This window comes from Excalfactoria chinensis, chromosome 5, assembly GCF_039878825.1.
Source record: "Excalfactoria chinensis isolate bCotChi1 chromosome 5, bCotChi1.hap2, whole genome shotgun sequence".
Classification (NCBI taxonomy): Eukaryota; Metazoa; Chordata; class Aves; order Galliformes; family Phasianidae; genus Excalfactoria; species Excalfactoria chinensis.
In genome coordinates, this window is record NC_092829.1 from 11449379 (window position 1) to 11461899 (window position 12521).

The following is a 12521-nucleotide window of genomic DNA, read 5'->3' on the forward strand; positions in this document are numbered from 1 at the left end:
TTACCCTTTGATCACACTGGAAGGGCCTTATCCTGTCTCCAGAGGAGCTTTAGTTCAGCTTTCAGTAGCAGCAGAGATGTGGTCCGTGCTGAATATTAGCATTTTAATGGCTTGCTTAAAACCATTGCTGCTCTGCTCTCCAGGCTCCGGCACAGGGAAGTCCGGCTCTGGGGCTTTGCAAAGCTGTTGCAGGCGGTGATGCCCAGCAAGAGGGATGGGGATGGCCCAATGGCTGTAGATTATTAGTGCTGTCAATAATAACACATCTTTAGAAGACAAATTAATTCCTTCTTCCTCTCTGCTAAGTCCAAGAAATGCCAGATCACTTTCAGAACAGGAGAAAAAATAAACAGAATCAAAGTTTGCATGTTATGATTCCTGTGAATTTCTGGTGGGAATTCTCTGCGATAGAAATGATATTTCCATAGAGGCTTTGGCTGCCGGTTTGCTTAATTACATTAAATAGTGGTATAAACCTCGGTAGAACATAAACCTCTGTTACAGCCAGTCATTACAATATTGAATCATAACGAATAATGATACCAGTGCTAACATGTAACAACAGCCTTTATTATATTAGCAATTGGAGTGTTATTTAAAACATAGTTTGTTGTGGTGGTTTAGGTGTGCATGCATATTTTCTCTGATCACCTATTAAGAGATTGAAGACTGGATTTGAATTTATTACAGGGAAATAAAAGAGTTGCTTAGAGGAAGAACTATTAGATCACTGCCCGTGATTTTACAATTTGATTGTGCTTGTCCTCAAGGAAGGTTCGTAACACTTACTTCGGAAATGCCATCTACATCTAGAAAATTAGGGTTAAAAGGACTACTTTGTTGAAACTAATTACAGGCTAGTTCAATTTTTTTTTAGTTGGTGACATTTTAGAGCTTTTGCTTGTAAAGCAAGAGGTTACAGAAAGATTTGGTTAGACCGTGATGTACAGCAATGAGCTGCCGTGATGTCTGAGTGTATTGACTTTTTCATCAAAAGCAAAACAAAAACCTACCAGCCTTTATTTTACCAGGGTGATAGACATTAATTTAATATAACTTCCTTATTCTGAATGTGGATATTTTAAGGAACTATTTTGCTTCACCTTGTTTTGCACGCTGTGCCATCTCTGTTATGCTCTCATTTATTTTTTGAATACACTTCCTAGGTAAACAATTTCAGCTTCTGTTTCTGATGATAAAGAGCTTTTTTTGTGTCTTACACTTCTATATTCTGGAGAAATATACTATTCTGCACAAATAAATTGGTGAATTGGGAGTTATGGGGGAATCTAGCCTGGAAAAAGTATACCCATGAAAAAAAGTCCTGTGCTGAGGATGGTTCATGCTTTCCTGAAACTGACTTTGCTCTTGGCAGTTTTGTGTCACATAGAAAGGAGTCAGAGTTTGTTTTACTGTACATGTGTTTGACTTCTCCAGGTAGGGTTTGGTAATCGTATCTGAATAGCACTTACTGAATTCTGGTTGGGTTTCAGTCTTTGGGTGAAACTTTTCATTGTGCTATTCAGCAGCAGGGGTGGGTTTGCAGCATCCTTCCTTGTGCAAATGAAACATGGCTTTTTCTAGATGATTCCCCCTTTTTAACTAACACAATAGTGTGAACTAGACTCTCTGATTTCTGGTTTATTTGTCTGCTTTCTTTTATCAATCACGACCATGTTGTTTGATTTTATTTTTTTTTTTTCTAGCATCTTTTCCATTCAAAGAGTGTTCTTTCTTTACTCAGTTATTCTATTGTCCAGACTGTAGATTTACATCCTGAGGGTTCCTCTAGTTTGGTGGGTTGTTTTGCCATCTCCAGTTGATTGCTCTACTCGTTTAGTTTGACCGTTTCAGTTATGAAATTTGGGCTCACTTGTACACATGCAGCAGAAATGCTTTTCCCCAGAGAGATACAAAACTCAAAGGAACTCTTCATTTTAAACATTTCTATTGCTTGTTTTTCCCCTTATGATCGCTCATTCTGATCTGTCTTTTTATGTTTGGTGTTAGTGAAATGTTCTGCAGACTGTGGTTGTGCTCAGTGCACAAGAGCAAAACTGCAAATTATGTATATGCACATTAATGTGATCCTCCCCCCCTCCCCCCCCCCCTCCCTTCCCTGGCACTGTGAAATCACTTAAAGTGTCATATATTCATTCACACTGGATAGGTAGGCTGTCCTTCACATTGAAATTCGGCACATATAAGGTGCCTGCGCTTACATTGCTTTTGGCAAGGACTGAGCCATAAAAACAAGATCTGCGATTCTTTCCCAAAACTGTGTCTGTGTATGAAGTTTGTCCATCTGTGCTTTGTAGGGACATTGGCATCACCTGATGATCCAGCAGCGAAACAGTTAATGGCGCTGCTGTTTAAAATATTGCTGTTACAGTGTGCTTTTGGTTTCCAGAACACTGAACAAAATCAGGTAGATGTCAGTAGGTGATTTTCACAGATGGGGAAACTGAGGCATAGAGTAGAAAAGTGACTTTACCTGCATTGCTTTCCCCAGATTCCCTCCCATTCCAGGAAACATTTCTGTGACCAAACAACTGAAGACCTGCCAGGGTCTCACTCCTGCCTGACTCTATCGTTGATACTCTGCCTAGGGACACTCATGCACGGTGCAGAGTTTGCAGTTGTGACCAGGGCTTGCACCCAGACAGCCAAGACAGGGGTGATGTCTGCCAGTGTTCATGGCTCCTGGAGGGCTTTAGCCTCTTGTGTACATGCTCCCAAGGTCAAGTGAACAGTTTATGCATAGTGATATTTTTCTGGTTGAATGTATTTTATTTTGCCTTTATAACTGTTGTGTGAAACGGCTCTTTCTATTCACCGAGTTTCTTTATTAATTCCAGGGCCTGTTCCATTGCTGTGATCATCTGTTGGTGTGGTTGTATGTTTTAATTACATCAGGAATATTTGCTGGCATACAGAAATACTCACGTTGTAATCGGAACTAAGAACTTTAATCCCCACAAAGATTTTTATGACCATTGAAACTCCCTGGGACTTAATTATGAGTTGGGGAAAAAAGTTGGGAAAATTGATGAACTGTTTATTGTCAACCCTTTATGCCTTTTGGAAAACAAACTCCCCAGATCAGGGTGATTATTGTTATTTGTTAGTTTATTGTGGTAGCTTCTGGACATTGCAGCTCAGATTGGGGCACCATTGTGTGAGGCACTCGGAGGCCCCACAGCGAGAGCTGGGCTCTGCTCGGAGGCATTGTGGGGCTGAGGAGGGCAGGCATGAGAGGGTGGGAAAGGGAAAGCAGAGCTTCAGGAGAGAATGTGGCTCCTGCCCTGGGGTGTGCACCCACCCAGAGCCTGTTTTTGAGACTACCCTCTGAGCTGAGAAAAAAAACTCAATTTTCCTGTTTTATATTCATATTGCATCTGTTGATCTCCTTTAGGATATTTTAGGCCCAATTCTACCCTCGTTTTCCCTCCTCACTCTCATGGTTGCTCTCCATAATGAGGGATTACCATCATCCCTGGGCAAAGCCTTGTATGGTGTCCAGCATGGTGGGGACAAGTAGCCCCACAGGAGCTCCTTGGGGACCCAGCTCTTATAGGGATACTGCAGCATCCAAACCTCAGAGCTCGTCCAGCCACAACCGACACCCCTGTTGCCTAAAGGACAGGTTTTGGTACTGTGCTGGCAGGCTGCTCCTGGAAAAACACCCGGTCTCTTAGGTAAGTGCAAATCCCCACGGCCTGCCCACAGTGGCTGAGCCTGTAAAACACTATGTGCAAATGTGTGGACAATCTAAGATGTGGAATTTTATGCAGTGAGAAGAGTTGCACGCTCGGAACAGGATATTTAGATATATTAGGATATGTATTAACCACACGGGGTGTTCCAAGCTCCATTTATTTATCTTTGTAAAGTGCTTCCAGATCTTTGCGTGGAAGGCACTAGAGAAATGAAAGGCGTATTATTATTATTATTGTTATTATTGTTGTTGTTATTATTATTATTATTACAGCATCTAACTACTGACAGGCAACTGCAGCTGCATGCTCAATTCAAGCCACTTAAATTTAGGGCTGATTTTTTACAATATTGACTCTAAATACTTTTTCCCATTGACTCTGTATGCTGAAATGTATGTTCACCTGCCCTGCTGAAGTATCATTATTCTCCAGAAATATGTAAATGGGGGGCTTTTAGTGAAAGAAAGAAAATGTGGCATAAATATTAAGCATTCGCATTTATGTGGTAGAACTCAACTGCCATTTAAGAAGGGCTTCAAAGCAACTGACTGCATGAGCTGTTAGCTGCTTCTGTATCATTAAGAAAGAAAATGCATTGATTAAAATAAAGACAAGGAACCTCAGAGACAAAGGATAACAGTTACGGTGTTCAAGGGTCTGGCACAAAGCTTCAGAAAGCCCAAGAAAAGGAAAGCTGAGCTTCACAGTCAAGTTTTTTAATCACCATGGTTGTGCATAGCCACTGCAGCATGTGCGTTATGTAATATCACACTTCTCCCTCCCACACGCACCTAGAGACAACAGGCATCTTCTAAAGGTCTTGGCATATGCAGAGGAAAGACTCCAAGCAATACCTCTGTGTGGCGTTTAACCTTATCTTTACTTACATTTCACTATTTCTTTCTTATTTCCTCCCCCTTCCCTCCCCCCCCCCCATCTTTCATGTAGTGCAGCAATAGTGGATATTTTTGTATCTCTAAAAATGGAGCAGATAGGGGGGGAAGAAATCCCATTAGCTCCATGATGTGTTTTCACGGCGACTCTGAATGTTCCGGTCATGGCCGTTTTGTGCATTTTGTATCATTGTCCTCATGCTGTTGTATTGTTAGTATTTTTATTTTTTTTTAGCAGAGTGGAAGTGTTACATTCTGAAGACACCAGCTAATTATTAAATGGTACCTAGACTGTGCTTTCTTTAGGTTTTTAAATAGGAAGTAATTAACCAGAGGTTTTAAAGCTCTGCAGAAAAGCCAACAGGCCTGTGAAACCTCAGGATCTAATAACAAAGCAGGTGAGTCGGTTTTCCAACACCCTAAGAGTTAGAAGACATCCTTATCCTCACTGTTTCCTGAGTAATAGGAAGAGCTCAGCCACATTTCAGCCTTGTAGCTGAAGGTAGCCCTGAAGTTAACTGGTGGGTTTTTGTTTTGTTTTTTTTTTTTTTTTGGTTTTTTTTCCTAAAGAGAGGGGGAAAAAAAAAAGGATGTAGCTGGCTGCTAATTAGATGTATTTTAACTGCAAAGTCATTTTAGCAGCTAATATTGTTATTATGTGCTTCAGTGTGAATCCTTAGTGAAGCTATTAAACTGTGAGAGCCTGAACTTATCAGACATTTTGTAACGTGGCTGGATTTTTGTATCCTTGTTCAGAAACCTGCGGGGAGGGGAGGACCTTTCTCGCTCCGGCACAGAGCACATTTCTTGCCGGCTGATTACCGGGGTGGGCAGCAGAGACCTTCCTGCACCTTCTTTTTGTACTTCTCCCCCCCCCCCCCCCCCCCTTGCGTTTCCTGGCAATACCATTTCTGCTTTATGCTGCTCTCCCTCCCTCTCCTCGCAAGCAGCGGCCAAGCCCTGCCATGCACCCCGTAGCCGAGGGCAGGGATTTATCGGCAGGGACCGGCTGGGTTATTCAGAATACCGCTGGCTCCTGCCGCTCACATACAACAAGTTGGTGGTTTGAGGTAGCTGCTAGGCTCTCAGCATCAGGCAGGCTCCTGCTTTTGAAAAGCAATAGCCCACAGCAGACGGTGGACTTAGCCATCATTTTCCTATCAGTTTCTCACCCAGGTTTCTTACTTTGTAATTGCTGGGTTGGGTTTCTCAGGGTTTGGATATTCTTCCCCAGTCTTATTGCATCAGTTGCTATTATTCTCCTTTGCGCTTTAAAACAAAGTGACTGATACAATATCCAAACTGATGAAAAAGAACGGGATTTTTTTTCCCCTTTATTTGCTCAGATTTGAATTGGGTTATCTGCCTATCTTGTTTATGAATTTTTGTGCTGTCTTTTCTGCACAGACTGTGACTCCCAAATCTTCCACAGCTCCATTTCCATATTCCTGCGTGCTTGTTCTTTGTTAATCACTTGGCAAGCGCTTATTTGAATATTAAAAATTTCTTTAATCATCAAAGGCAGGAGCACAGCTTCATGAATATTCATATTTTTTTCCTCCTCAGACTGGATTCTAGTTCATTACCCTGCAGTAAAGCCAAACAGTCATCAATCGCGCTCATTACAGCCGCTGGCGTTTTGATTGGCTGCCTGCTGCTGGTAGCCCGCGTCCCCCATCCTCCCGCTTTCCTCCATGAGCTTGTCGTGTACCTGCCAACAACAACAAAAAAATATCAACAATGCAAGAATAAATTTCTCCGGTTGAAAAACAACTTTGCAAACTTGTCAAACAGTCCTTGTCACTTTTTTTTTTTTTTTTTGTTTTTGTTTTACACCAAAAATTAAAAAAAAAAAAAATTAGGAAGGAGAAACTTGAGCTTTAGAGATGAATATTTGTCAAGAGAGTTGACGTAAGTTTCATTTGCATAATGACTTTGTACTTCTGCATTAATAAAATTTGCATATGAAGCCATGTTAATTACTCCTGATCATGCTTTTTGCATTCATGCATAGTAATTTTCTCCGACTTGTGAGAATTAATGTCTTGGCATGGGGGGAGGAAAAGGGGGGGAGTTGGGGTACTGTCAAATTTCTGTGCCAGTGCCCCTCACACACACTCTTTCTCCTTCTTGTTCACCACGTCACTGTTCTTGTTCTACGACTCATTTACGCATTATCATTGGAAATTCTTGGGAGAAAGAAATGTATCAATTCAAAGGGAATCCTTGTCTGCCAAAAAAAACCCCAAAACCGACACAAAAAAACCTCCCTGAGAAAAATGGACCCCCAAATCCCTTCACTGCCCTGCTTCTTCTCTCCCCTGTGAGCCTTACCCTTTCCAGCTTGTGTAAAGTTTTCAGAGCATCAGGAGCTGGTGCAGGGGAACTGCTCCAGCACCTTTGGTAGGGGCTGGTGTGCAGGCATGTGCATCTGGGAGTCACGTTTTGTGTGTGAGTGTGTACAACAGTGTGCCTGCATATACTGCAGTCTTTCTGCCCTCTCTGGGGATATTGTATGTGTTTGGACTTGTGGGGTGTGCATGCATTTCTTTCTTAGTTCCTGCTGGAAATGTTTGTGCCTTTGTGTCTCAATGATGTGTGTGCACGTGTATGTGTGTGCACGTTTAGTTCTGTCAGTCCTGTTGGTGTTTGTATGGACATGCATAGTAAAGAGATAATGATATCGTGTGGGAATGGTCTGTATGAGGTGGTGTCATACAGATGAGACAACTTGTTTTAGAAAAAGCTTGGAAAAAATCTGTTGGAAAGATTGGTGAATAGATCTCACACTTCTGGATGTGTTGGTTCAAAGCTGCTGCAATGGTACATGTAAAACCCATCTCAGAGCATCTGCAGTACTCTCCCTCAACATGATGGGCACAGGGCAGAGATGAGGCTTCAGCCTGCAATCTGAATCTGTAGCTGTTCGCTGTCTGAACAGATGTTTTTCTTTTTATTAAAAGAGAGTTTTTTAATAATGGAACTGAGCTTTAGTCTCTAACCAGCTATTGATTGATTTTCCATTGCCAGACAGGCACGCAGAGACACACAAAAACTTGGTGCGTGTGCTGTTAAAAGGCTTACACGTCTGAATGTGCACATATACAGCCACCCTCCCAGCAGGCATGCAGCACCCTGAGGGGATGCAGCAGCACCCCAGCTACCTGTGGCTGCATTTACAAACAACAGGAGATGCAAAGCAGCATCCTTAAAATTAAGATCAGGTCCCCACTCTGAGATGGGACACTGTGAATGTTGTTTGCAGCTCCATCTTTGTGCTTTGCCTGTGGACTTTTCTGCAGATGTGCTAGAGGAGCGTGGTGTTTTACGTATACTATGTCATATGGCCAGTCGTGCCTAGGCTCAGGGAGAGGGACAACAAAAGGATGCAATTTGTGCCTTGATTGTGCCTTTTGTCGTGTTCAGCTAGGCTCTTATGCTCATTTCCATCTTCTGGGGTCATGTCCAATTTACCTTATTTTCTTCTTTGCAAGTTTAGAAATAGCAGGGAATGAAGGATTTCTCTTGGCAGTGTTGGGGAGGCAACACAACCTGGGAGCTGGTGTCATGTGCAGGCAGTATGTGCCGAGCCTGTTTAAAGCATAAGGACAAAATCCTCCTTTTCTATCAGCAATGCAGATCTTTTATTTGTGCTGTGACAGCCTCTGTGCATGTTCCACACTCATGGTACGTGCAAAATTCCCCTCTCATCCATGCAGAATGATTGCAGAATATGTAATTGAGATCTGCAGTGCAGGTGAACAATTTCCCAGTGATGACCCAGGAGGAGACTCAAATCTCACCCACCATGTCAGTGTGTATGGAGAGATGCAGGGCTGCACCTGTGTGCACACTTACCCTAGCTGGATCAGATTTTCCAAATCAGCCCCTAAGATTGCACCACTGTCCTTGCGGTGTGCTCTCTCGTCTTGCAGATTGTGGTTCTTCCCTTTCTGACTGCCAAGGGCTCGCGGGAGTGTTTGCTTTTTGAAATCAGCGTGCAACACGATGTGGTCAATTGGCTGTAGGGTTTCAGAGATTCTTTGCAGTCCCTCCCTTAATGCTGTGTGGGTTGAGAAGAAAACTCTTAGCATCACCTTAGGATAGCATCTGTCTGTCTACCTATATCTGTGTATGTTATCTGTTTGCCTATTTTGTGTATGCCCATTACCTACAGCAGTTAAATTGAGGAAGCACAGAGAACAGTTTGTTCATTTTTGGCTTTAAATAGAGCATCTATGGGGAAAAATACCACAGAAGAGGAGCTGGTGAGATAAAACATGGGCATGTTCTTAGCGAACACAAGCTGAGTACCGCTGTTATTCTTATGATAGCTATAAAGACGTGTTACACACCTAATGGGGGAGTGCTCCTTTTCTCTGTTCCTTTCCTTGCTGGTAGTGAATAAAATCTCCCTCTTCATGGTTTGCCACTCTAGAAGACTATTCTGTTCTATGTGACAAAGAAACTAACCCTAAAGTGTTAGCAAAGGAAAAAAGGAATTGTCTGGTTTACTTCTGGGGGCAGACTTATCCCTCTGGTCTGGCAGTCCCAGGATCATTGTCTTTGATTGGTGGTGGAACTCCCTGAAGGTCTGCCAGAGTCTTTGTCTATTCTTTTCCCTTTCTTCTCATTTCCTTTCTCACACTAGATTAGCACATTTTAAATTTCCTGATATATAATTCTGAGGACAGAAAAAGGCCTTCTGAGTGACATCTTCAGTTCCATCCCTTCACTGGCAACCAGATTATGTAGGTTCTTCTCAAATTTGTTAGGCACTTTGTTAATGGCTGGCTGGCTTGCACCCAGTATCTCTGTTGGAAGGATCTTACATTGAAAGGGAGTTCCTCTAGATGACCTTAGAAGGTCCCTTCCAAGCGAAATGATTCTATGATTCCTTTCCCCAGGAGGTTAAAAACCTGTCTGAAACCTTAATTTCTTCTCCATTCTAGAGGAAATGTATTGGTTAAGAGCAGGGAGGGCCTCTCCATACTCTCTTGGTGATCTGTTAGCATAGAGTCATGGAAGTATAGGTATTTTAGACACTGCCAGGCTGAGTAGATTGTATAAAATTCATTGCTAACTGAAAGGTGCGACTCACCAGGACTAGAGGATATGCAGTCACGTTCAGGGTAGTGTTGTATGCTAGGACCTGTGCACCTCCACATTAAAACCACATGTAGTTTTGGTTGATGGTGTGCTTGGTGGGCTTCATAAGATTCCTTTCTATGATGGGCTGCTTCCAAACTCCAGTGAAAGCTGTTGTATGGCACCTCAGTGTATGAAGGGCTGAGTGACTGCGGGATCTGTCCCCTTAGTCACAGACATGCCTAGGTGCTCCTGGAGATGCAGATGCTCCGTGCTCCTACACTAGTCCAGATTTCAAGCTTACAGCTTTCTTGGCAAGGATGAGTACCTACAAAGTTCAACTCAGCCAGTGCTAGCCTAGTAATTTTTGTAATGTTAGGAATATAAGATGCAATTGTTAGGTAATTGAAGGGAATTTTTGTTTTGTTTTCTTTGTTCCATGGAAAGGAATGTTATTTGTATGTGTCAAAGTGGCTTCTGTACACACAGAAATCCATGTCTGATATCAATTTGCATGTACCTAGCATGCAGTTCTGCCCAAAATTTACAGGTTTGATAGTAGTTATCATTACCTGCCTGGATAATATTTGCACTGAGATCAAAACAGTTGCAAAAGCCAGGCAACCGAGCCTTGAAATAAAAAATCCTCCCTTGCCCCATGCGCCACAGAGATGGCTTCTATTTAAAGCCAGTGCTCACAAAAGAGCACAAATTTTATCCTTGATGCTTGAAGCTCAAGTATTTACACAGGGAATTTAGACTCTTCACTTGTGGTTTTGGCAAAAGCTTCACACAAATGTTTTGCACTGGTGGTCTCTTAGCCATTTAAGATAAATGGCAAAATCAAATGCAGTCCTTGCAGACTAAAGCGCTGGATGCTGTGCCAAGGATGAACTATTCCTGTTTGCCTCACATGTGTAGCTGTCAGATCAACACGTACGCTTGGTATCTGAACCAGGATTCTTGAGGTGGACAGCTTCCCTTCCAAGTGTTGCTTTTCTAGGGCTGGAGGAAGCATGGGTAAAAGCATTTCTTCTTGCAGCCATGGCATTGCATGTGTATGCAAGGTGCACATGTGTGCATGACAGAATTGCCACCCCCCAAAAAAGGAGAATATTTGCTAAAAGATACCCCACAATTAACACATGTATTTCTCAAAGTAAATGTGGGGGAAACAGTTGTTTATGATCTACCACTGTGCGGTAAATGTTGGCAAATGCCAGCTTTTTAATGGTGACCGCTTCACTACATATATTCATTTAGAAACTGCCCTTAATTAGTAGCCTCTCTTTATACAATAATTTAGCGGAAGGCAGTTTTAAATAAATGGGGTAGCATACAGAGTGCTGCTGTACTACTCGCAGCTTCCCTCTAAGCTCTACTGCTTCTGCACTGGCCAAAGACGTGGGTCTTCCCTGATTCTATGTGTGCATGTCTGTTTGTGCCTGTCTGTATTTGTGCAGGTGTACACTGATATTTAAGGCTTGTGTCTGAGTTTTCTAAGCTGTGGAGCTCCATCTGGACTAGTGCCAGGAGCAGCGAGCATTTCCAGCGGAGCAGGAGAGAGGTCTAAAGGCAGCTTTGAAATGGCAGGTGATTCCTAGAGGGGTTAAAAATAAATAATACAGCTGGAAGTTACAATATTGTTTTTTAGCTATCGGAAAAAAAGGTTGCTCCATTCTTTGCAGGCTCAACAGGGAAGCAGTGTGCATAATGGGAGCGTGCAGAATGCACAACTGGCTGCGGGTCAGGCGGGCAGGCAGCACAGCGGCCCATGAATGCTTCATTCCAGGAGCTCTGCTCCTGGCGTCCCTCCGAAGCCATTTGAGCTCGGAGTCACCGCACTTTGTCTGCGCTGCCGTGTTGAGACCGCTTTAGCAGCAGCTCGGCAGCGAGCCTGCCCGGTTTTGTGTCAGCTAAATGCATTAACACAGCCGTAAAACAATAATCCCCCTTTTGATTTGGTCCCTGAGTAGTGCTGGTGATGACGCTTGCCGCCTCTGGCTCTCCCTGCACTGGGACTGGCTGTGCCCTTGCTTCGCCCCTCTCCATGCCCAGGCAGGCCCAGTCTGAGCTCACGGGTCCTCTTCTTGCACCCTCCCAGTGTGCTGCAGGCCTGCATACCTCAGCCGGGCACAGGCAGAGGTCAGAGCGAGAGTATAGCATGTTAGGCAGCCAGCCCCCGCCTCGCCTGCTTCCCCTGATGATGCCTCCTCTGTCCCTTCAAACTTAGGTCCGACTGACAGTTTTTTCTATTGTTTTTTCTCCAGGGCCGTCCAGGCCTGCAAACCTGCCGGGGGCTCCCATAGCTGCCTCCTCCCACCCTCACACATCCGTCATCACGTCACCTCTCCGCGCACTGGCCTCTCTCCCGCCCTGCCTTAGCCTGCCCTGCTGTGGTGCACGTGCAGTCTCAGTTGGCGGGACTCAGACTGAGATTCAGACTGAGACGTCAGGTACATTTGGATGTCATTGTCAGTTGTCAGGTAATAGAAACATTTCTTTTGTTGTTGCTATCTGAAGGTCAGTAGTGCTGCCAAGTGATGTCGTCTTTGCTATGGGAGAACTGCCTTCTCTGGGTTGTATGGGGAAGGCACTGGAAGTGTCCCAAACACCCTCCTGTCCTCCCTCTTGCCCCTGCACCCTGGCAGAGGATGGGACCTGGAAGAGGTGTGCTCTCCCTCCTTTCCATCGTCCTTCCCCTCCTGCCTCCCACTATCAGATGTCACCAGCGGCTGCTGGGCCGTTTGTGCCACATTGTGAACAAATGTCTGAAACTCTTCGCAGAATGTGATAGCCTGGTATCAAGATTTCATCTCTC

General features: G+C 43.8%; 1 protein-coding gene across 7 annotated transcripts in view; it reads left to right on the plus strand.

Annotated features, from left to right (window-relative positions):
• Positions 1–12521, plus strand: part of BCL11B (BCL11 transcription factor B) — a 95508-nt gene that overhangs the window by 29339 nt on the left and 53648 nt on the right. For 5 of the 7 annotated variants that reach the window (XM_072337332.1, XM_072337333.1, XM_072337334.1 and 2 more), the window contains exon 3: positions 11971–12186. The exons of the other annotated variants lie outside the window; for them this stretch is intronic. In XM_072337332.1, coding sequence (XP_072193433.1) covers positions 11971–12186 — 216 coding nt within the window. The remainder of the gene's footprint in view (positions 1–11970; positions 12187–12521) is intronic. 7 annotated transcript variants of the gene reach the window in all.